Genomic DNA, 25,116 nt, shown 5'->3' on the forward strand with positions numbered 1-25,116 from the left:
ATCTTGTAAAGGCCTGGTATAATTATTCTACATGTTATTCATACACATTGGCTTTGTTTTTATATGAATTGCATGTATTGGAAAATTACTGCAACTAATCCATTTCATAATATCAAATGATGGTAAATTACAGAATTCTGTATTTTATAAAAACAAAAAAAACATTGAAGACAAATGCATGAAGTTATGAAATAGATATACCTGTGACAACTATAAAAAACATGATAATTTTACTTGCATATTATGTATACATGCAATTTTAAATAATATTTTCAATCCTTTTTGAAGTTACATGTTAACATCATTCCTCCACAAAAACGAGCTGAATAGTCAATTTGATTTTTTTCAGGCATGAATTTCATTCAACAATAAACAAGCTGGTATTCTTTTAATTAAAATGTAAACTGAGCTACAGGTGATAGGGTTGCTAATATTTATTTTGCTGTTGTGAATAGAGCTGCAACGATTCATCGACTAGTTGTCAACTATTAAATTAATCGCCAACTATTTTGATAATCGATTAATCGGTTTGAGTAATTTTTAAAGAAAAATAAGTCAAAATTCTCTGATTACCTAACATTTGTTTGTTTCTCTCAAAATGACGATGTTTCTTGGTTTCCCCCTACAGGCCAATGCCGACCCCTCTGTCATCAGCTGCATGCACAACCTGTCGCGCCGCATCGCTATAGCCCTGCAGCACGAGGAGCGGCGCTGCCAGTACCTGACCAGAGAGGCCAAGCTGATGCTGGCCGTCCAGGACGAGATCACCACCATGACTGAGAGTGAGGCCCAGACTTCTCACACCTCAAAATACAATCTACAGCTCCCTGCAACTCCCACCTCTCTCAAATTCATCACATTATTATGGCACGTTTATTATAGAGCAATGTAGGTTGTCAGTATGCTAATATTGTGTTGGAAGTCTGTAGTTGAACTGGTTAAAGGTAGATTTTAGCGTGTATTTTGACCGTGTTTTCTGTGTTTCTGATATCAGCGGATGGAAGCCCCCAGTCCCCATTCAGACAGATTCTTCCCAAATGTAAGCTGGCCAGGGACCTGAAGGAGGCGTATGACAGGTCTGTGATCAAACACATCACACATCAGACCTTTTCTCTTCATTTTCCCCTCTCTACTTTCCATGCACAATGTATGTTCAGTCGTACACCTGACTCTGATATTTGTATTTTTTCAGCCTTTGTACAACAGGTGTGGTGCGGCTGCATATTAACAACTGGCTGGAGGTGAGCTTCTGTTTACCTCACAAGATCCATCGGATTGGGGGCAACCATATCCCCCCAGAGGCTTTAGAGCGCAGTCTCAAGGCTATAAGGTGTGTTTTTGTGGCGTACAGTATGCTTTTATACTTTTTGGGTAATGTAAATTAGGTATCTCAGCCATGAGTTTTTCTCTGACCAGCAGCATACTAGGAGATTCACAGTTCCCTTGAGGCCTACAGCCAACCCAGGTGTGACAACCCTCCCACTGTCCTGGCTCTGTGTCTTGCAGGAGCCTGGTGAGTGGGGTCATCATTGAGGCTGATTGGAGTACACCTGGGCCCAGTGTACTCCTTGGGCTTAAGAAGCCATCTGACAATCAGTTGCTCTCTCCCTCCTCACCTATGCACACCTTTTGTTCTGTTCTTTTGGTTTGATGTAGTTTGTGTTGTTTATTTACCCCTAGTTTTAGTTAATAAATTATTGTTGCTTCCATGAGCCGGGTTGTAACATACTTTTTTGTGGGCTATACTGCCACCTAATGTTGTCTCAACATATTCACACCAGAATTATCCTTCTCAACTTCTGTCTTTCTTAACTCCTTATTCCCTGTTTTTTTATGTGATATTGAGATGGTTCTTTGGCTTGAGACAAGTCTAGGAACCTGGTGAAACTTCAGCCACCTCTAACAGGAGTCATGAAACAGACCAGTATATATTCATTTTTCAAATAACCTTAAAACAACTGAAATAATCAAAACATTGTATTTTATGCTAATTATGATGATTTTGCTGTTCTGTTGGCTGTATGATTCTTATTCTTTTCATCTTGATGGTAACTAAAGTTTATACATGATTATTGCTGTAATGCTTCTGGGCATTTTTTATTTATTTTTTTTAGCTTACCTTAGGTTTGTTAGAATTGCGTCCATGTAATTGAAACCCCAGAACTCAGGCTTGACACGTTGTTACACGGTCAAATAGTAGTTTTCCTGAATCTGTAGGATGTATTCTAAAACATTTGTATTGCTGTATTTCCCCTGACCACCCCTGGAACACATTTTGTAACACAAGGTCAACGAAATACTCCAGGACAGCACTCCAATTAATTAATTTATATTTATTGCCGCACAGACGTTTCGGGCAAGGCACACTGAACAATTTTTTGAGGATTCAGCACCCACATAACTGAAAAATCCAACTGAGGGTTGAGCGCGTTTTTTTTTGGTAAATTGTAACACAAAGTCAAGCAAGAAATTTTCACACTCCTCCCTTCATCATGTCAGCACATTGTAGGCTTGGGGTTAGGTATATACTTGTAGTTTAGTCTGGTGCAATGCCTTGTAGCAACAATACTGACAGAGCTTAATGTGAAATCATGTAATGAACAATGAGGTTAATTACCATTCTTCTCTCTTCTGCTCTGACATTGTAAACCAATATAAGTATTTCTTTCTGTGTCCAGTATGGCCTCAGTGATGCAAATGCGTTAGAAATGTATGCAAGATGTTTGAAATACAGTAAAATAATGGTCAAAACAAAATATGCATGGGTAGTTTAGCCTACGCTATCAGGATTAAAATGCAGCTGAAATGCTTTTAATTGTGTTTAAGGAGGCACTCGTGAACTGTAAATAGGAAATCCACTGATTCAGAAGCTGTTTCGGTGTCTTGTCTCCTCCAGGCCGTATCACGCCCTGCTGCTGCTGGACAGTGAGAAAGCGCTGCTGAGCCAGCTTCCTCTGGACTGCTCCCCTGCTATGGTGCGTCTTATCAAAACCTGCTCAGCGGTGAAAAACCTGCAGCAGCTCGCCCAGGACGCAGACCTGGCCCTGCTTCAGGTACAGAACAGCCACAGCACCGACCTCACCGCTGCAGTCTCCGACACTTACCAGACACCCTACTCTGCGCTTAAAATGTAAACTGTGAAATGTAATTGCACCTTTTGTTAATATAAAGAAGTGTAGCTGACAGATTTATGTATTTCTAACTGAGAGGGTGATGATAAAGTCATTTCAGTGAACACAGTTAAATTGTTTGGTGATAGTATTTTATTTTCTAACAATTTACATATGAACAACACATAAAATGTTGTGCATCTCGTCAAATTTATACAAACAATACATGATTAAGTATAGAGAGGATAGAAGATGATAATCCCCGTAGCTGTATGTAGTATCTGAAAAGAACAGTGCAGAAAGTAGAAAAATTCAGAATGTCTGAGATCAAGTTAAAAAACAATATACCACTCAATATTATTTGCCGGCAGGGGTTACTGTATTGATGGTGTCATACTTCCATCTAGTGGACAAGATAATTATACTCAAAACAAATCTGTAGCAGCAACAACTTTTAACATTTCCCTTCAACAACTGGATTTCAATTTTTTTTTTTAGACTATTTGAAATTTCATTATATTTCCTCTCAGATCTTCCAAATTGCTGCTCACTTGGTCTACTGGGGCAAAGCGATCATCATCTACCCGCTGTGTGAGAACAACGTCTACATGCTGTCTCCTCATGCCAACATCTGCCTGTGAGTGTCCCTGATGTGAGCCGGCCGGCTGCTGTTCCCTCTTTTACAGCTGCCGTGGATCAGAACCTCGGCCTGGGCAGAGAAATGACAGAGCTAATGAACGACGAGCTCATATAGGCCTCACCAACATGCCTTTTTATTTTAAATGATGATTTTCAAACCCTGTACTTGGTGAATCTCCTTCAAAATGTGTTATGAAAGAATTAGGTCGGGCTACTGGCACCACTTTGCTTTTTTTACTTTACACACCAGACTTCAAATGGATTTTCCTGCACTAGTTTTGTGGAAAATGAATAGAAACGACCTGTGTTTATGGAAAAGGTGTGTGTTGTAGCATAATGCGTGCCATCTCTCCCTGTGTAGGTATTCGCCATTGGCAGAGCAGTTTGCCCAGCAGTTTCCCGGTCATGATCTGCCCTCTGTGTTGGCCAAGTTCTCACTGCCTGTCTCACTGGCCGAGTTCAGAAACCCCCTGGAGGCTCCGGTGCAGGAGGTAGGACTGGTGTTTCACCACAAATACACAGCAAATAAGCATACTCCTTGACACAGGCACACACACACACTGCAAAAATATACACCTTAAGTCATTTAATCTAGTATTGAGTCTTAATTTTTTTCCTTTGTTAAATCAAGTTAAAAATGGTGATATAATCTTGCTGGTTTCCAATGTAAATCCACATGATTTGTTTAATCGTGTCATTTTTTCTGATACTAATGGAGCAACCGGCCTTATTGTGCCTCGCTTCAAGATATTGACGCTTGTTCACAGAAAACACCTGAAAAAAGTGAAACTGAATTGGAAACAAGTGAAATTATCTCACCCGACGAGCAGAGTGTCTCACTTGTTTGAAGAAAAATTAGACAGAATAATGTATTTATTATTCAGCAATATATGGCTGTTGGTTTTGACTTCCAGAGATGTATCAGGTATGATTCTAGTATTCTGAATGGCAGCTTTGAGCCTGCCTTTGGCAGCACAGTGTTGATATTGTTAATAAATGACCACCAGCAGCAATGCTCTGTTGAATTAAAAAGGGGCAAATATCAATTTATTTTTAGATGTGTTTTGACTGTTTTGTTCTGTTCAATATGCTTTTACAAGCGGAATGTGAATAAAAGGTAGAGTTGCTCACTAGACAGAACAAAGCACAGTCTTACTAGTTCACCACTAGAGGTCAATATTAAGCCAGCTCAGTCTAATCAGATGGATCGAGCCTAGTTCTTCACTAAAGGATCTTTACCAAGGTGATCTCTATTGGAAAAAGCTATTTAGTCAAGCCTAAAGATAAATCTGTGTATGGCTGAAGTATTTCTGGTGGGGTTTTACAAGAGAACCTGAGCCCCAGCCTCTGTAGCCCACATGTGCTATGATGATTTGACAGACCATATGCCTTATATCAGAATCAGAATCAGAAATACTTTATTGATCCCCGAGGGGAAATTGGGTTACATTGCAGCTGCTCACATTGTAGACGTGAATATATACAAGCGAGATAGAAATACGAAAGTATATCTGTCAATGCCTCTTTATGAAAGGTGGGCACCACCTGGAACCCTCCCATGCTGGGGCACAGCATAGTGTTATGAAAGGTAGACAGACCTTGTAGCCCTCATGTACAAAAGTTCACTTGTGGAGTGACACACTTCTGTTCCTTATATTTCAGTGTATTATTCTTCTACCCAAACTTTCCATGTATCTCCCTCTTCATGCTTTAAATTATAATCTCTATTCCAACTTTGAATCCTGTGGGATCATGTGTGCTTCAGGTTTTTTTCAATACCCTCAGTGCCCTAAGATGATATTATTTTAGAATTTCACATAGACAAGAATGGCATAATGTTCAGGCTAGCTAGAGAGGACAGGGTTTATAATATCATGAACTCTAACAGGAGGTACCCTTTGTAATTCAGTTAGTTATTGAGTGTTTGGATACCATTTTTAAAGAAATTATTTTTCATTGAGATCGATGCCCATCCTGTTCTGTCTACTACTATGAACTTCATATTAGAACTTCAATAAGGCTTTTATTTTATCCAATCCTTTGACCTACTTTATGCTTATATACAACATTTTCATACAACTTCTATTTTTATTTGGAAAAAAAATGAAAATGGAAGTCAACTGAGCTTTTTCAATATAAAACTATACTGTGATTGGATGTATACTCATACTGTTTCATACTGACTCATACATCCTGTTTTTATGTATTCTGCACATTTGATTCCATTATATTTAAGTTTTACCTTTATTTCTTATCTTATCAGTGTTTCAGTTTTTCAATGTGACTGATGTTCCTGATACTGATACTTACACCATGCCAATATTCACTGTACTTGACAGCACTAAAACTACTACAAAGGGTTGTATACTATGGACACAGGCAGACATTGTGTTTTAGGAAACTTAGAAATACTTTGTGTAGTTATTTGTGGTTGTTTTCCTGTGCTCTTGCTAAATTCAACAACTGATTTGCTCTGCTTATGTAGCAGAACTGTTATTAGATAATGTAGTGTGTGTGTGTGTGTGTGTGTGTGTGTGTGTGTGTGTAAGCCCCCAGGAAGCCACATAGTCTATTTAACACAATAGGATGCAGCGGATGCATGTCAGATAGCACAGTCGGTCACGAAGATCACAAACACTGACGTGTGAGACGTGTCGGCTTTAGTGTGGCTGCACATATTGCACATATTGTTCAAAACAAACACATACTGTACTTCTTGGAACATCTTGAAAAAAGAAATCTACAAGAGGGACTGAGGGTGCAATTTTAAAAATTCTTTAATTTATATCTTTAAAATTAAAAACATCTGAATTGCATTCTACCACCTCCAAAGGCACAGTCATACTTACAGCTGACCAAATTCATAAAACACTGCCACTGGACATCTTTTTTTCCTATTTGTTTCGCTTTTGTACATAAGAAACCAAGCACTATAAAAATGACAAAACATTTTTTTCTCACTGGGTAAAGAATGGCCATTCTATATGCTGTAGATCATTAAAAGATTGGAGTGATATGTAATCAGCTGTGGTAGCAGTAGACTCCCTAGAAAGGATAACATGCTGGTTTGAAGCTAGCAATGCTAGTTGAAAACGTGCATTGCAGCTGTTAAAAGATTTAAAAGACAGAATTTAAAAATCAAATAATGACATGTTTACAACAACCAATCATGATGAACAGTGTTTAAGAACATGGATGATCGATGCAAAACAAAACCATTGGCAGGAAGGCGGAAACGCAAGATGCAGTGATATGAAAGAACAGTGAGGGGAGATAACTGTTGGTGGAGGACTACGCAAAAAGAGCCATCAGATCTGTCTCGCCTCTCATCAAGCTCTCTTAACCGCAGAGAGTGGTGCCTGCGCTCAGGGGAGTTTCACATGAAATCTGACACCTGCACTGCACCACTCAAAACACATCAGAGAACTCCAGAGAAGACGGAGAACATTTCTGTATCCAAGTTTTAAAAGACAATAGTCAATATGTGCAAAAAGGCAGGGCCTTAGCCTGTATGTGGAAAATTCATCAAATGATAAGGATTGAGAACTGAACGTACACTCAATACACACATCAATAAATGCACACAAAGGTTGCTTACAATGTGTGACGACACAGCACCGTACACTGCACAAAAGGTTCACTTAGTGACAATAAAATTCAAAATAGTGGATAAATATACAGTATATTGTATATATATTACTGTTCTTACTCAGGCACAGTCCTCCTTGAAACATACAAAGAGAATAAAAACAAAACAAAACAATGGGCTCTGGGATAAAAGCAGGCAGGTTTGGCACAGAAATGGAAAAATACATTGAAATAAGGCAAGAAAAATGATATGTCAAAGGAAAAGGAAGCCACAGAGGAACCAATGAAATGGACCGGAATGAAGCACTTAAATCACAGATATATGACACATACCTCTCTCAAGGAACCAGATGTTCTATAAAAAGAGGGAGGATTTTTTTGCAGCAACTAATGGGAGCACCTTTTCCACAGCCATTGGTTTCTTTTTACAAGTGTGTGTAGTAGCTGTGACAGGCACCCCAAGACCACAACACTTTCTTTACAAGCAAATAAAATCAAACAAGAAATCTACACACTTATCCCAAATCAATATTCGAATGCCTTGGAAAATATCCACTGAAAAAAACAGTCAACACTTGGCATGACTTACAATCACACAACCAGACAACGCGCACACTTGCAACACACACGCACGCACACACACACACACACTATCACAAAAAACACTTTCAGTCAGACTCTAGAAGTAACAGCAGACCGGTGTGACCCCAGTGCTCATACAAGCATACAGAAAACACACGATAGAGGTTGTGAAACACACACGAGACAAACTGACCCCATAATCCCAATGATCTGCTGTCTTCCACGAGCGTCTCTCCTTTGACAAATAACAGCTAAGCGGGCACATACTGCTCAGCAACCATGTACTGCTGAGCATCATTTTTTGCGCCCTTCTCTTCTCCCGCAGACGTTACACACATCATAGTATTTTCAAGACCACTTTGATACGGCAGTGACAGTTATGGAAAGAGGACCCGAGGTGAGCAGAAGCGTTTCAGCAAAGAGACAGTGAGGCTGCAACGCGATGAGAGACACATGCCGGCTCCTAGTTCATTTGTACAGATCCATATAATTGACCCCAGGCGGAGAGGTCAACACGCTCTGCGCTTCTCTTTGCATTGGGAGAGTCAGGTCACTGGTGGAGCCACGTTCTGCTGCCATGCCGGTGATTGTGTATTTAATCGTTTGTGCCAGGCGGAGTCTGTGCTTACAGTGTGGCGGACAGGGGGGCATTTGTGCCATCCAGGCTGTAGTGGTACTGAATGGGTGTGTGTTTTGTTTGTGTAAGTGTAGACAAGTAGGACAGTTATGTGGGACAGACTGCAGCGGTTGTGTTTGCACACACACTCACATTTACAAGATCTACATGTAATATCAAGTGTATAAATTAGTGTACTTTGTACATCTGTGTGTTTGTGTGTTATCATATAATCGATGAGTGTCTCGTAATGTTAATTTCTGTTCAGTTGTCAGCTGAGCCGGTGGCGAAGAGCACTCTCTGGTCAGTTCTGGCCAGCTTGGCGGGAGGCTCGAGAGACTCCTCTCCCAGCCCCGCCCCATCCGAGGGGAGGGACAGCTCCTGACCTTCCTCATCACTCTCATCCTCCTCCTCCTCTTCGTCTTCTGGGACAGACACAAAGGGAAGGGAGTTTGTTACAAAACAATACTTGGAACAACACACTGCAGTTGACAGCAGTAGTTACTGTGAGATATAGTACAGTGCAGCACTGTACCACAGCATAAACACGGCATAGTGAAGGCAAGTAATCAAGTTACCTTTGTCGGGATCCAGTGGGTTCAAACTGCGGCCTAAACTGGCAAACTGGAGGGGAGAAGAGAATGTGTTAACACTGTAAACATGGTTTAGGTTATCATTTCATTTTGATGCTTATATGTGTGTGTGTGTGTGTGTGTGTGTGTGTGTGTATGTACCTCTCCCATGACAGCAATGGGGGTCTCTCCTTTAGCCTGGGCTACTCTGTGCTCTATCAGGTAGTACATGTACTCATCATACAGAAGGTGGATCAAGTGGAAGGAGCCAAAACTGGCAGCACTACGCAGGGTCAGGTCCCTGATCACCATGGAACTGGAGGACGGAGACGAGGGGTGGAGGGTTGATTAAATCACTGTGCACTGTATGTTCTCCAACTGGTTCACTTCTACACTAATTTAGAATACCAAGTCTTTCTCAGTGCTTCACTATGACAAGGCTCAAAGCATGGGAAAACTCTAATTTAAGATGCTTCACACCAACCCAATGAAAAACAGTGGTATGAAAATGTGAACGTGTGAATGTCAAGATGATCAGAATAGGTCCCAATGGCTACAGTTAAAAATTGAAACGGTCTCTTTTTTTAGATGCAGGAACATTTAGCAGACAGTGTGTGAACATTCACACAGAATGTGTCAAGTGGACTAACATGAAAAAATCAACAGGGGTGTGAATAGGCTTCTAGGCTGTAATTTTTATCACATACCAAATATAAACATTTAAAATAATTCCAGTTCCATTTGACCTTATGCATAGGGTTGATATGATTTTATCAATGTTGACGATTCTTCCTTAAAGCTGCTGCCAGCAGCAATTGAAACTTGAGTGGTAGTGTTTTACATCACTGTCACAAAGAGCACTCGCCACTTGTTCCCCCCTCTGCAGAATGCAGAGAGAAGCCGAATATGTATATAGAAGAGGTGATGTGAAATTGTCACATATTGCAAACTGAATAATGGAACTGGAATAAACTTGTGTAAGAAGACAAGTTATTGTGGTGGTTAATCTATGCTGAGGGACTGGACGGTATCTGTTCATGTCTGTGCATTTGTTTCCATATGAACAAGTAGAGCAATCAAAGTGAGTCATCTTTCCATTGTGGTTGAGGCTCTATCTTTGCGCCTTAAGTCAGTCCTGCACATTTTGCACCAAACCTTACCCCAGGACAAAGAGAATGAACCAATTTACACCTAGATGGTCTAATTTTTGACAGCCATTACACTATGCTATCAAAATTAATTTGATAGAATTTGATCATGATATATTGAGGTAAATATTCTAGATGAAGGGGCTTTAATGATTCGATTCCTTAACGATTCTGAAACTGAACTGATTGAAATTCTGCTACCAATCCTAATTTAGAATGAATAAAAAGTGTTATTAACTGTTCATACCATACAGTTTTATCATTATGTTCATAATAACCTTACCTCCAAAACTGTACACTGTGTCACTGTGAGGTTGTGACATGAATTAGTGAAGCTCAGCGGGAGCAGAATGTGGTCAGTTCAGGAGCTGCTGAGTAGCTGAAGCTCACAGCAGAGTGACAAAGAGAACAAACTACACTCTTAATAGAAATATAGCCACACTGCTCCGAAACTGCTCCTAATGTGACTGCGCCTGTCACTGCTCCCCAGCCTCACTACCCCTCACAGTCACTCACACACAGCAGATGAGGGAAGAATGGAGGGCGAAACAATTTGATAATGAATGAATGAATTAAAATTTAATCATGGAGATTAATGGGGAATCAATAATGGGAATCAATAACGCAAACGTGTTTCAATTTGTTAGTTCAGGAAACATTGGACCTGGTTCGTCAAATGAACTGGGTCTCGATTCACAACCCTATTTATGAACTGCCTGAAGTTCTACAGAATAAGCCAAAACGTTTCATTCTCACTCTGACCATCAAACTGTTCCGTCTCACCTATAGAAAGACCACTTGAGCAGGAAGAGCTTGGCGGCCTTAGGGAAGGCTGGGCTTTGCTGGTAGGGCTTTAGGACCTGGGAGACCACACCGTCCAGCCAGGCGGCCCACTGCTCCAGGGAGTTCTGCTGCTGGAGGGTCAGCTTAAAGTCCTGCTCCAGTCGCTGGACCACACGGTCCTCACACCGGCACACCCACGAAGCCTGCTCCTGTAGAGAGGGGCGGTGGGGTGGGGTACAAGGTGTCACTATGTGGCTGTCACACCTGTTATTAGTTGTGGCAGTAGCAGACAGCGTCCAGGGTTGAATGTATGTGACAATATCCTGAGGCGGCAGGGTGACCTAATGTTTAGAGAGACTGTCCTTCAAGCAGAGGGTTCAGGTTCAAGTTCATATCAAAAAGTAACTGATCTGCTGAAGTGTCTTTGAGCAAGACACCGAATCCCAACCAGATTCAGACCCTGCACTTTGACCTCCCTGGAGGAGAGGGGGGGGCTCAGTCTACTTTGCCTGGGTAAATGGGGGTTAAAGAAAAGTAATCATTACAGTACATTACAGTGAGAGTGACTGCTCAATATCTTTCTTTAGTTGTAGAGTGTGTATGTATTTTTTTTTCTGTTTTATGTGAAGTACAGTGAGCACAGAACCAACACCTAGCTAACCACCCTGCCACTGTCACACATGATTAGGGTTGCAAAGGGGTGGAAAATTTCCGGTAAATTTCCGGAAAGTTTCCGGTAAATTTCCATGGGAAGTTAAGCTGGGGAATTTTGGAAATATTCCAAATTGGAAACTTTCCATGGGAATGATGGGAATTTATGGGAATTTATGGGAATTAATGGGAATTAATGGGAATTAACTGGGAATTGAGGGTAATTTAATGGAAAGGTATCATATCCAAGCATAAATATTTGTTTTGTTATAAGCAGACATCCATCCAAAATAATACAATTAAAACAGATTTATTTGTAAGTAGAACTTTATCAAGTGTTAAATATTTTATTGAACAATCAATTCTTTCATTGAAAAACAAAAACATGAATGTTGAGTTAAATATTACTCATCCCCCCGACCCAACCCATTCAAAAATTAACAAAAATGCACAGGAATGCACAGTGCATGTAGGGGGCGTGGTCTCAATAGCCCTGCAGTAAGCAGTGTGCTATGTGCATGTGATTGAGGAATAGCATAGATATTCAACTGTACTTGCATGATATCTGGTTGTTTTAGTCAGGATTATGCTAAAATATATTTTCCCCAACTATATTTAAGTTCCCTATTAAGAGCACACCTTCAATTTCGTAAATTCCTGGTTTATTCCCGTTTATTCCCATAAATTCCCATTAATTCCCATAAATTCCCGTTAATTCCCATGGAAAGTTTCCAACTTTGAAAATTCCCGGAATTTTGCAACCCTACACATGATGCCTCAGCTAAACCACAGGCTAGAATTCACAGCATATGCACAACATTAAGACTAATGCAAGGTTGAACCAAGATACTGAAATACATGTGAGTTGCCATGAAGGCTACCAGATGCACAGTGTTAAGAGATTAGACCGACCTGGACATTAGCAAAGTCGACCCGGTTGAGGTCGGAGAGCATTTGGTTGATCTGGGCCGTGTTCTGGAGGACGGCGCGGGCTGCCTGAGCAAGGTGGTTCAGACTGGTGTAGCGGCGCAGAGTCTGGGCAAACGCACTGGCTGACGTTACCTGACGGAGGACAGGGAGAAGATGAGAGGGATGTGAGGGTGTGTACTTGTGTGTAGTGCCATACAAATGGCAGACGTGGAAAAATACGAATGCTTTCACACACACACAGACACACACACATATACATCTACAAATACACAAGACTTGGATGTAACAGCAGCTATTTTGGGTGAGCATCTAGGAATCTGACTTGGATGTTAAAGGGAAGAAGGGGCGGGGTGAGAGTAGGTTTGTCTTTGCAGTTCATTGAATTAGGCCAACAACACCTCCAGATGACTCAACAGCAAGTTCTATTGTCCCAGAGCTAAATTGTCCACACTGATCAGGCCGATGCTCATCTACACTACCTTGTATCTACACTTAGACTCACACAAAGTTCACAGTATTACACCCATCTAACCTGACCTAGCCATCAGGTTCAAAAACAATAGGCTTACAGGACGGCTGACCCTGCAGGCTTGAAACAGCCTGCTTAGCAGTTCAGAAACCAAGTTGTACCAACAATTTTAGGCTAAAGGGAAGGCTGATATACAGGGAGCGTACCTTGATGCGGACCATCTCCTCGGGGATGTTCATCATGGCGGTGGTCAGCCAGCTCTCCAGGCTCTTGGCAAAGTTGCGGATGGCTTGAGTTAAGGCACCTGGGGACAGGGGGAAATTTGATTTGAAATTTGATTGTGGTTTTAGTTCTGAGATCCAGGCTCACTCATGGGGGTTTTTTCAACCCGCGACCGCCCGATTCGACACATATCCGAACCCACCCGACCCATTTTCATACACATAAAACAACGACCCGAAACCGATCCGCAACCCGAAAAAAAAAAAAAAGATTCAGGATGCCAGGTAATTTTCCAAAGACTCGTGTAACTAAGGTAGCCTAATACTTAATGCTGCAGTGTGTAAATTTAAAACTTATTGAACTAGTTGTCCAGTCCGGTTCTGGTACACACTACTCGGACTCAAATTCGGTAGTCAATACCTGAATTTTCAGGGAGTGAGTTCAGTTGTAGAATGCATTCTCAATATCATCTTCAGTCGACCCTAACCCGCCCCACCCGCGGATAAACCGCGGGTTTTGGATTGACCCGCGCATCACTAATGCTTGGTCTTGGGCCTTACTGGGGATGGGCCTGAGGACGTCAGGGATGAGGATCTCCACCAGGCCCTGGTACAGGCTGTTGTCACAGTCACGGCTCCAGCGCAGCACTGGATCGTACTTACACAGCAACACCAGGCAGGACTTGGGCAGACGCTTCTCTGACTCATCATGACTGGGAAAACACAAGCAGTAACCATTTTGGTCAAAAGAAACATTTTTTACCTTTTCTCCCTGGCTCCTTTTAACATTTACAGTGTGTTAGGCATTTAGCTGATGTTTTTATCAACAACGACTTACAGTGAGTACTATTTCGTTACCTAGAACTTTTATCAATAATTATTTTTTAAATCCTTCTAGAGACAGAGTGTTTTCTTTACATCTATTGCTTATTGTTGGTTGTAATGGCATTCTGAGTTTAAGCTTATTCTACTGTTGCACGCTGCAAATTGCTCTGGAAAAGAGCATCAGCTAAATGCCTAAAATTGTAAAAAATGTAAAAAGTGTGAACGCAAGTGCAGTGCAAGGATTTTCTCACTAACACACAGACTATGCTTATGACAAAAATCTACTTTTAAATGTGTGTGTATGTGTTCACTCACACAGCCAGCGTGGCATCTCCAGCCTGATTCTGGCTGAACCTCCAGAAGGTCTTCCACAGGGTCTCCACCAGGGTAAACTGCAGGTTGACCATCACATCCAGTATGGCCTGACAGAAAACAGAGACAACACTTCAAACATCAATGACTGACAATGAATGACTGAGAGCATACAGATTATCAGAGGTAATATTAATAGGTGTTGGTAGAATAATACCCTTCTGCTGTTTTTTAAATGATTCCATTCTGTTCCATTTTACTTTTACATTTGGCCGATTACCTCTATACCCTCCAAGTCCCAAGTTTGTTGACATTAGTTTCACCTGACTGTGGCCAGTTATCTAACAGCCTGCACTTTATATATTTTTTCCAGTAAAATAATTTTCCCTGACCAAAGACACAGCATATTTGATTATATCTGGTTCATTTTTGATTAAAGTAGTCCTTTACTGACCACACAGACAGCGGGATAGATCCATACTACAGCTGGACTGAAATCGCAATATGAACTTGCAATTTCCAAATCGCAGAGGCTGCAATTAATTGCTTAAGAGAAAGGGGCGTCCAAAATGGATTTCTAAACAAGGTGTTTTAGAGCTCCAGGTAATCTTTGGTCCAAGAAAGTGCGATATTGGTGAAAACAGTAAATCCTGCACACTGGCTTTTTTTTTTACAAAATCACTTTTCTTTAAACAATGTTAAACCTGCAATAAGCAAATTCAGACCCTGTAACCAATCCTGAAACTAACATGTGCTACATGGAGATTTCCCTGAGACGTAATGATATAAACAAGCTGTTGTCAAAGTCGGCCAGAGTAATGGCGGAATCGATGAAGCAAACGAGTAAACATTTTCAACTAGTAAACTTGCTACCTACCTCTTCACTAATCATCATGGGACATGTAACCTTCAGCGGGAGAAAAATCTGGCAAAGCGAGACTGGTAACCTTAGATATTTCTCCGTAGGTATTTATTTTATCCATTAGCCTTTATGCACGGTTTGTCTTTAAGGGCTTCTGTCACCCAGTAGCTTCGCTGTGTGTTTACAAAATGTGTTGCGGTTTCTGTCACCTTCTAGTGGTCAGAAATAACTTAGTGTTCTAAAGAAAAACTTGATACCTGATATGAATCACAATTTAAATCGTAATTGCAATATTCTGTCAAATAATCGCAATTCGATTTTTTGTCAGTATCGTTCAGCCCTAACCCAAACTACCCTGTCAATAATCAAAGGTTTCCAGCCAGCTAACTTCAGCCAGTTACCTCACAGTGTTCCCTGTAAAGCAGCTGAAAGCTCTTGATGTGCTCCAGCTCGATGCCCTCTGGCAGAGCCTTCCCCTGCAGGTCGATGTCTGGGAACTCTGGGAGGGCTCTGGATGCGTCTGGACACAGAACACAGGGACAGTGGTTACTCATAAAGAAATTACATAAAAAACAGGGAGTATTCAGTAATTGCTCTGAATAACATTGTACTATATGTATGAATTCTCACAATAATACATGTCAAAAAAGATTGACATCTTTGGCACATGCCTGACTGTGAATGTGACTGAAATGCAATACGATGCATTTCTAGCAAAAGATCTGGCCAATGGCACCGCTTCCATAAGGGGATCATAAGTTTGTGATTTGTTGACATCTTGTGCAAGTCCTATCAGTTCCATGCCAGCACATCAATAACCTGTAGGTATGTGTCCATTGTATCATGGTGATGTAGAGCAAAAAACTCACCCAGGAATTGCTGGTACTGCTGAACCTGGGTGCTGATGTCCACGAGTCCTGCCCCCTGCTGCTGTTGCTGCTGCTGGCCCGCTCCCGACGCTGTGCCATTGGTCATTCCCTCCACCTTATGCACTGGCTTCAACCTGATGAGAGCAGGGACAAAATACAACATTCAGGTCTACACAATGATGATCAATCAGTCAAGTTTCCTTGAAAACAATGCGTGCGTTTGTCAACCGTGGGACCAGAATCCTTTCTGGACCAAGTAGCACCACTGGTCGTGTAGAAAACTGGTCTCATATCGGCCTATGGGCTGTTTGCTTACACAGATCTTTACTTCACAACATAGAGTTTGGGTAGGATCTGATGGAAGAACTGCATAAATAAACAGGTGGGGATAAAAGGTTCAAGTGTTCTAATGATAAGTGGTCTGCCTGTATGTGTGTACCTCTGTTTCTGTGAGAAGGGCTGCTGCCTCATGGCCAGGTGCTGCTGGTCCTCCATCAGACGAATAAGAGAAGAGCTGGCCTTGATCCTCAGCCCATAGTAGTGGTATTTAGAGTTACCTCTGCGGGGAATAGAGAAAACAGGCGTGTAAGTGGGTTATGAATATATGTGTGAGTGTGTGTGTGTGTGTGTGTGTGTGTGTAGCCCCATGTCCACATACATTAGATCTTGGTTCTTATGACCGTGTAATACGTAATCCTATGCAGGTGTTCACGTCCACATAAAGTTAACATTCACATGCATGCCTTTTTGAGTTTGTGCGACTGATGACCCATCTTACCGTGTGCCCAGGCGTCGTGTCCGTAGCCCCATGAAGACGGATCTGATGAGTTTCCCGAAGGAGGCAGCATTGACAGGCTCTAGTTTCTGCTCCTGGCAGTGCAGCAGGTAGTGGCAGTAGAGTGTGGAGCGCGGCAGACTCACTCCTTCAGCTGTCTCATAGTTGTCCAGCAACCACTGTACCTGACACGCAGGCAGGGAAAAAGAAAGAGGCTGGAGCAGTTAGCAAAGCCTGTAGACACAAGTAGAACAACACACATCAAAATTATGCGAGTATGCCGAGCTAAAAGGCAGCTTCACACACATTATTCAGTTAAATATAGTACATGCACACATAGATGTTTTTCAGTTCAATTAAACATACATACAAACACAAACTCATTAACAAACTAAAACATTCACATTTCTGGTTTGTTGCTCATTCAGAAATAAAAACACAAATACATTTGTTTGCGTGCCGTGGCATACAACTTTGGTATGCAATGAATTAATGACCTGGAATATTGATGGGATGTTTGCCAAACATAGATTGGTTATCATTATCATATGGGGCTAAATATGATGAATTTGGGATGAAAAATACAGCGTTGTGGCATTTCAGGCAAAATTAAAAATGCCTCTAATCACATGCACTTTAATGACATGAAACATGATGAGGTCATGGCTTTGTTGTCTATGAGTAGGAAATCACAGTTAAAAATACTGTATGTTACAACATAGTTTTTGGGACCATTGCACAAAAAACTTATATTGTATAACCCACAGTTAACCTTTTCTGGTCCTAATACAAATCACCAAGTTTTTTTAATTGTGCTTTCCACTTGACAAAACTCAACTATGACGTCATCAGCGTGCGCCACCAGAGGGTTGTGTGGATGAGAACAAAACGAGAAGAGATTCCTGCGCTTGGCGCCTCTGCATACCTTCTTGTCTGCCGACGGCACGCTACTCTCCTCGCCCTCTGTAATACTCACAGTGGCTGGGGAGGCACGGGCGTTGTGTGAGTAGCTCTGACTGTTGCCACTCGCCCCTCCACTGCTGCTTCCCAGCATGTACCCCCCCTGGATCACATAGCTGCCCGCTGCACCACCGTTGGTGCCTGCCCCATCCCCTGCCCCATTGGTGGTGCCCCCTGTGGTCACCACCGTGGCCCCTCCCCCTGCTGCACTGGTGGGCTGGGCCACAAACATGGACACGCCCCCTGTTGTGCCAGCGGTCACAGAGACGGTGAGCGGTGTACCGGGGGTGGAGGCCTGTGAGCCTGAGGTGGGCGGAGCTTCATAGTACTGGGCAGCTGTGGTCTGGGTGTACAGGGGAGTGTCTGTGTAGGGGAAACTGCTGGAACGACTGGATGGGAGACAGGGAAAAAGTGTTAGGGAGAGCTGAAAGAAATGTTCTGTATGCGTGCATGTCTGAATGTGTGTGAGAAATTGATGGATTCAGTGTTATTCTAACATGGTGCTGGTGGTGTAGTTGCCGTCTCCTTCCACATACTGCACTTGATTGGTGTACACATGTTGCACTGGCACCTGTGTCAGCTGCTGCTGCACCTGAGGAACACACATGCAAAATCTGGTAAATCCCTCCCTGCCTATTCGACCCACATCAACCACTTCATTACCTGCGAATCCTAAGCTCATTCAGGTACACTTGCATTTCTTACCGACAAACAAAGATTCTCTCTCCCTTTAACTCTATACCAGCAGTCTCTCCCTGTCCCCCTGACCTACTTGGAGAGCTGTTGCTGTGGCCAGCAGCAGTGGCTGACTGTGGCCTGAGGTGGCGACTGAAGGGTAGGCTCCTATCTCTGTCTCCAAACCAACAGAGTGCAGACACAGTGAGAGCGCATATGGAGGGAAGCCCAAGGGGAGGAAGAGGGGCATGTAGGGGGGGTCGTCCATGCGGTAGTCTGCCGCTGCCCGGACCAGGTACTCTGGCTGTCCGATCTCCTGCTGCAGCTGCCACTCCTCTAGCTCCCTGTCTCTGCCTGACGCTGACACCCTGGTGCTAGAGGGGAGCTGGAATCCAGCAGTGGTGAGGTTCGGCCATAGATGTGATGAGCTGACTAATACTGAGGCTATATGTGATGAAGTTATCAAGTTTTGGATGTGTCGGAGGTCACAAGTGACCCCCTTTGTAATGGCAACTGCGATAACCTGTGTGCATGCGTATTCCTGTGTGTGTGTTGGTCAGTGACTGCGCAAGTGAGTTTCAAATGTCATACTTGACCACCACTGAGATATCAGCAATGATAAGCTGTGTGTGTTAGTGTGTGTGTTTGATTTACCTCCTGGCTGATATGGACAGGCTGTAGGCTGGTGACACTGAGCTGGGTGCCTGGCTCAGTCTTGGCTATCTGAGAGGTGGCCTGCACCACAGACCTCTGGTGACATGAACATACACAGGACACAGGATGGATTAAAGAATAACTTCTTCTGCTACGTTAACAGCTGTGGAGGAAACATGTATTTTGAGTGTGTGTGCATGTTTTACCTGCTGAGCCGTCTGTACCTGCTGAACCACCTGTGTGGGAACTCCCGTCTGCACCACAGCCGGAGGGGGGCTGGAGTCTGACACACTGTCACTAGAATGGAGGGAGCCCTCTGAAGGACAGAGAGGGGGGGGGTTACAGTACTGTTACAAGTCATTTCCTCTATTTACCTTGCCGATATGCTGGCTACCATTTAATCATTTCACATTTCCTCTTTCATGCAAAGTCTCAAACTGTATGAGTCATGACAATAACAGTAACTTATCCTAAAACCGTGAACAGGAAATGGTAAACTGAGACACCTCTTCGTTCTTGGCACACAAGTGTTTTTTGAACGTGTGAAAGAATGACTATATATTTGAATAATCTTCCTATGTCGCATGGCCCAGTTGTATACAATTCCAATTCTAAAGTATATGTTTGAAGTATCACATTTTATTGCCCTTTAAGAACATGGTTATAGATGGTGATGTTACATAAGGTATTGGCATTTGTAGTTGTACATTGTGTCTGTGTAAGTTCTAGGCTAGTTTTCATAATAAAGAAGACTGTATATAACTAATTATCACATATTAATGAATACCATTTTACAGAAATGAAATTTGACTGAAGTCTTTAAGGAACTTTAAGTTTCAGTATCATCATGTGTGAGCAGTAACTCTTAAATTTTGGTCTGATGGAGTGAAGCATTGCAGCTGTGCATTTAATTAATGTATATGTGGTACTGTAGATACATAGGTAGGTACATAAATGACCTAAACATTCTAAATTCATATGTTGATTCTTAAAATCAACACAAAGGCTTTCAAAGAATTTTGGACAGCTTTAAAAAGAAATCACATCTCATAATATGATTTGTAACAGCTCCAAAACGCCACCTTAACTTATGATCCAATTGGGAAGTAAACATAAACCAATAGGCAAATGCTAGCAAATTTTGACTGGTGGCTAATAGGGTTGGGTATCATCTGAAAATTTTAGTACTGGTACTGATGCCACTTCCTTGAATTAAATACCGGTACCACAACAGTACTTTTTTTCAATATCAATGTTGAATAAAAACTCATTATGTAATGCAATAGCCTCATTTCTTTTTTACTATTACATAATTTTTGCCATTGTTTTTCCCAACTAAAAGAAATAACACTTAAACTCACTTAACTGTGAAATTCAATATGCATTAATTTATCTTTTTCACTTTAACAGTATAAAGCAATCAAAACTATACGATTTAAAAGCCTTATTATAACTATTTAAACTATTTAATAGTGTAATATTTAATTTTAAATATTTAGAATTATAGCCCTCTGTGGAAGGCAGGAGTATTACCAGGTGAGGTCAGAAAGTCATCCGCATGCTAAAATAATTTACTGGGAAACCGTGTTAATCCAGGGACAAGCCAGAGAGAATGTGCCACACAACGTCACCCACAGTACAGCAAAACTGGCAAAACTCTCTTCAAGTGGTTTCATATCATTGTAATGCCAGATGCAGCAGCTCCTGGACTCTTTTCCACTATTATCTCTATTTCCCTTGGTACCAAACGGTGTTTAAATGCATTATATCCTCCTTTTACTGTTTATCTTCTATTCTATTTGTGTGTTTATATATATTATTTTTCCCTGCTGCAACAACCTAATTTCCCAATGGGGATCAATAAAGTGAGTGAACTGAGTGAGCTGCTCTTCCCCGCCACTGGTTATATGGCCCTTGTAATCCAGATGCCAGGTGCTGATGTTGGTACCGAAATTTCCGATCATTTTAACATTTTTCGGTAGCTCTGACGTGATTTGGTCGGTGCCAGAAAAGCACTGGCCATCTGTACCCAGCTCTAGTGGCTAAAAAGTTTGTCAATTCTCCCAGCCACTTGGCAGGTATCTTTAGTCATAAGTCATAAGTCACTCTGTTGGTCAGTCTGTTGGTCGGTCCCAAAAATTTCAAAAAAACTTACTGCACATGTGCCATTGTGGAACACAGCTATAAAGATTCTATGAGCCTGACTGCTCTGATTTTAGCTTGGTTGGTAAAGCAAAGGTTTGCCATGCCAGAGATCCCAAGTTCCAATTCTGAGTGAGTCAATTTAGCACATTTAGCACCATTTTTTCATACATGTTGGCTTGCCCAAGCACCAAGCTGGTCGCAGTTTATCACAAATTACGTGTTTGGTGAAGTCTATGGAAATCTGTTGTTTTCAAACACCCATTTCAGCAGGTCAAAATTCAGAGACTGATAGAACGTTTGGATTCAATCAGAACAAATGTTTTGTTTTCTCACCCTAAATGTGACTAAATGGTCCATAATACTTTGAAACATTATGGTCCTGAAAGAACCATACATTTGAAATTCTTTATCTGTGAGATTACTTCTAAACCCAAAAAACAAAGAACTCCACTGATCACTGTTCTTACCTGCTGGAAATGTAAGTATACTTAAATGAAAGAACATTTATCTTTCCAACACTACCAAATACATACACACTGAAGGTTTATAAATAACAAAGTTATGTTTATTTATGTAGTACCACCTATAACCGCACATACAGGAGGAAAATAGAGCAGGGACAGGATTTAAGAGGTGGAGATTGGATGGAACCCCCCCACCCCACCCCCACCCCAGGTCTAATTTACTCCCAGTAGTTTATAATGGTGTGTGATGCTCAGCCTTTACCTGTGACAGTAACTACGATGTACTGAGGTGTGCTTTGAGCATTCCCAGACTGTGTGGGGGAGCCCTGGATCTCTGCAGTCACATACTGTGTCTGAGCCGGTTGGGCCTGTGCTGTGGGCTGGGCTTGGCTACCAGCTGCAGGCTTCTGGGTGGCGATGGAAGCGGCTTGCTCAGCAGGAGTGGTTTGGCCTGTGGGTGTGACAGCAGTGGGAGTGGCCACAGTGGTCTGAATCTCAGCCAGAAACTGAGGGGCAGTGGCAGGGGTGGAGCTGGCTGCAGGTTGTACAGCTGTGACAGTTACACCGGCCCCCTGGGGTTGGGTTGTCGGCTGGATCTCACCTACGTAGCCTGAGGTGGCCATCACAAGAGCTGGGAATCACCACTGACAACAGGAAAAAGAAATGAGCAACTAGTTATACATTTCAAAACAAAAACAAAACGGCCAAATGTCATCAATGTAACTTTTAAATACACTAAAAATATAATTACAGCAAGATGAGAGCAGAAATGTTTACCTAACAACTACACAAATGAAAACATGTTTAACTGTATTCGTTGCAGCGCTTTTTAGAGCTCACGATAAACTTGTTTGATTTGACTGGCCTGGGTAGGTTGGCATTTCACATCCTGGAGGCACAAGGAGTAATTCTGCGTCCTCGTTTGTAGTATTATGTTCAAATTAATTAGTAAAAGGACTATGTCTGAAAGTCCTCCTCTAGCTAACCTGTCAGCAGCGCAGCTAGCGAGGAGATGTGGGGGAGGAGGACTGACAGGAAAAAGCATTTGGTGTCCCATTACCTGTAATGTGATCACACAGCCTATGGGCTTTCACTCATACAGTATATGCCTGTAGCAGAAGTTGGGAAAATCCCTTACCACATTTTCAGAACTGCAGTAATTTTTCAAAGCATTCAAATTCTGTTGTTATGCTTTCTCCTCATGTAACACACAATGAAGGGAGGATTAAATGTACACTTTAGCCATCATTTGGGCCAACAGTCTTTTATCTGAACCCCCTTGATGGTGTAGAGTTGACACCGTCCACAAACATTCCTCTTTGTCTCTACTACAGACTCTCTCGCGCTCTCGCTCTCTCTGTCACTCACACACTTCAGTGAGGACACAACACTGGGACAGAAGAATAGGTTTTCTTCTACATTATGACCTAAGTCTGTTCACTAAATCCGAAATAAGAAATCCCTTGAATTAATAGCCGATTAGTAACAATAACCATTATTATAGGACTGTAAAAACGCAAATTGAATTAACTGCTACATTGAATTCAGACAGAAGCACCTGCAAAAACGCCCTTCTTTGCCACGCCCCTTCCATATTAAGTGTCTGCCACCTGACGTTGTGCCGTCGTGGCTCTCTCAACTTTCCATTATTTGAGTAGGGTAGTTGCCAATGATGCCTATCAGGCCGACTCCTCCCCTGCTTCAACGTTAGTAATAAAGTAACGCTAACAAAACCCAAGCTAAAACTGCAGTTTGAACTTGTCTAACCTCATTTTTGTCTTCCCTTTTGGTCGTTAACGTTAAGAAATGTAGCTATGGGCTGGGGTTTTACGTTGAGCTAGCTGTTCAAAGAAACACACCATGTTAAAATGTAATTTAAATGACGTAGCATGTCCGTTACTGGTAGCCAGTAACGTTAGCTCGTTCCGTCAGCTATGAATAATAGTAACGTTAAGCACAATCCTGTCGTGACAGCACTGATGCTAGCCAGCTAGCTAGGTAACACTGGTATCAAGCTAACTGGTCTCTACAACAACCGCCATTTTGTACCCTTTGCATTTGACATCGCCATAACAACGGCCTGCTTAGGCATGCATCTGTGGCTGCGTCGTCATGGCAAGCATAATCCAATGTTACTCGAATGAGTAGCCAGCACCAACTACTCCCTTCAAGAAATACACTTGAGCGATTATCAATGCGACAGCTAGCTAGCCGGCTAACGTTAGCTAACACTGGAAGCCAGCTTGCTGTTATGGCTACTGAAACAACAAGGAAAAAACAGTACAAATTTCATTTGAACCATTAGTGGACAGAAAAGCTTTCCAATATGTTTAGAGCTTCACCTCTGGTTCCGAGTGAATTTCCCACCGGTAAATTTCTTTTTTTTTTTTTTGGCGGATTCAGTTGTTGTTGTTGATTCTCGTTGCTGGGTTCTTGTCGCCAGGGCTACCGTGGCTATGGCGCTTCGTCCTCACCAGGGCAACTGTTGCTACCCACCCGCTCCCTTCCCTCCCCCCTCGTTGTTCTGATTGGCTGAGTACTCCCAAATCGTCTTAAAGTCATAGGACCATAAAAATTGCCAGTACAAAGCCTTCCACGCCCATTTGTGGAAAATCTCTGTCTATCATAGAGACGAAATTTTACAACTAAGGCGGATGCTCTGCCATGGAAAGTAATTGGCTCATCCCAGTGCTTATCAAAATTCTGCAGTCAGTGATTTGATAGTTAGGCTACATAGTAACTAAATGTAATAATTTATTGATAAGAGAGTGGCTAGTACAATACAATTATGATCACCTCATATGTCATGCCTTTGATGATGATACATATCTGCATGATCCAAGCCAATACACTCAAGGATGCATTGATACTAAGCTCATCATATTAATGGCATAAGTAACAGAATTTATACCTCCAGTTTGACTCATCATAGAAACATTTTCAACAGTACATCAATTCTGTTGATAATAAAAAAAAATCCCTTGTGGATTGACGCAATTAGCTCAGTGTCCACATCCGTTCTTACCAAGCCTGTCATGATACTGCGGTACAGGCACTATGGGGCAAACTAGGAGGACCACATGATGTCATCTTAATATACACAGTCCATAAACAACACATTGACAAAAAGTATAGTCCATAGTGTTCTATGATCACTCTCTTGACCTCCCCAGGTCACCCTCTGACACTGTGTAAATGAATGTCAGGCTGGACACGCTCCATAAAATGCCATGTTGTTTGCTTGTTATCATCACATTAATTACAAA

General features: G+C 42.0%; 2 protein-coding genes across 2 annotated transcripts; one reads left to right on the forward strand and one right to left on the reverse strand.

Moving 5' to 3' along the window:
- Positions 1-628: 628 nt before the first annotated feature.
- LOC139651038 (GATOR1 complex protein NPRL3-like) lies at positions 629-4,291 on the forward strand (the record flags this gene model as incomplete). Its single annotated transcript, XM_071527866.1, has 6 exons — positions 629-782; positions 995-1,076; positions 1,193-1,330; positions 2,897-3,053; positions 3,641-3,747; positions 4,111-4,291. Coding segments are annotated over 6 exons (819 nt in total), but the record flags the coding sequence as incomplete, so codon positions are not given.
- Positions 4,292-6,560: 2,269 nt separating this feature from the next.
- Positions 6,561-24,289, reverse strand: rfx1a (regulatory factor X, 1a (influences HLA class II expression)). The gene is made up of 18 exons (XM_071527856.1): positions 24,193-24,289; positions 22,113-22,494; positions 19,448-19,557; positions 19,242-19,337; positions 18,410-18,504; positions 17,929-18,301; positions 16,956-17,137; positions 16,617-16,736; positions 16,178-16,311; positions 15,710-15,828; positions 14,450-14,556; positions 13,871-14,022; positions 13,295-13,392; positions 12,602-12,751; positions 11,039-11,247; positions 9,270-9,423; positions 9,114-9,159; positions 6,561-8,960 (listed from the first exon to the last, which is right to left on the reverse strand). Exons 2-18 carry the CDS (start codon positions 22,471-22,473, stop codon positions 8,800-8,802), a joined length of 2,667 nt encoding a protein of 888 aa, XP_071383957.1. The 5' UTR covers positions 22,474-22,494; positions 24,193-24,289; the 3' UTR covers positions 6,561-8,799.
- Positions 24,290-25,116: the final 827 nt, after the last annotated feature.

Source organism: Centroberyx affinis, unplaced genomic scaffold, assembly GCF_046629955.1.
Source record: "Centroberyx affinis isolate AG114_WGS23_722 - 3 ecotype Tasmania unplaced genomic scaffold, CSIRO-AGI_Caff_v1 ptg001583l_1, whole genome shotgun sequence".
Taxonomy (NCBI): Eukaryota; Metazoa; Chordata; class Actinopteri; order Beryciformes; family Berycidae; genus Centroberyx; species Centroberyx affinis.

Excerpts from the sequence above, each read along its gene's own strand:
- rfx1a (XM_071527856.1), bottom strand. The coding sequence starts at position 22,473 with ATGGCCACCTCAGGCTACGTAGGTGAGATCCAGCCGACAACCCAACCC. Across the intron at positions 16,312-16,616 it reads CCCTTCTCACAGAAACAGAG|GTTGAAGCCAGTGCATAAGG; the intron begins GTACACACATAC and ends TGCTCTCATCAG. Across the intron at positions 11,248-12,601 it reads TCGACTTTGCTAATGTCCAG|GAGCAGGCTTCGTGGGTGTG; the intron begins GTCGGTCTAATC and ends CCCTCTCTACAG.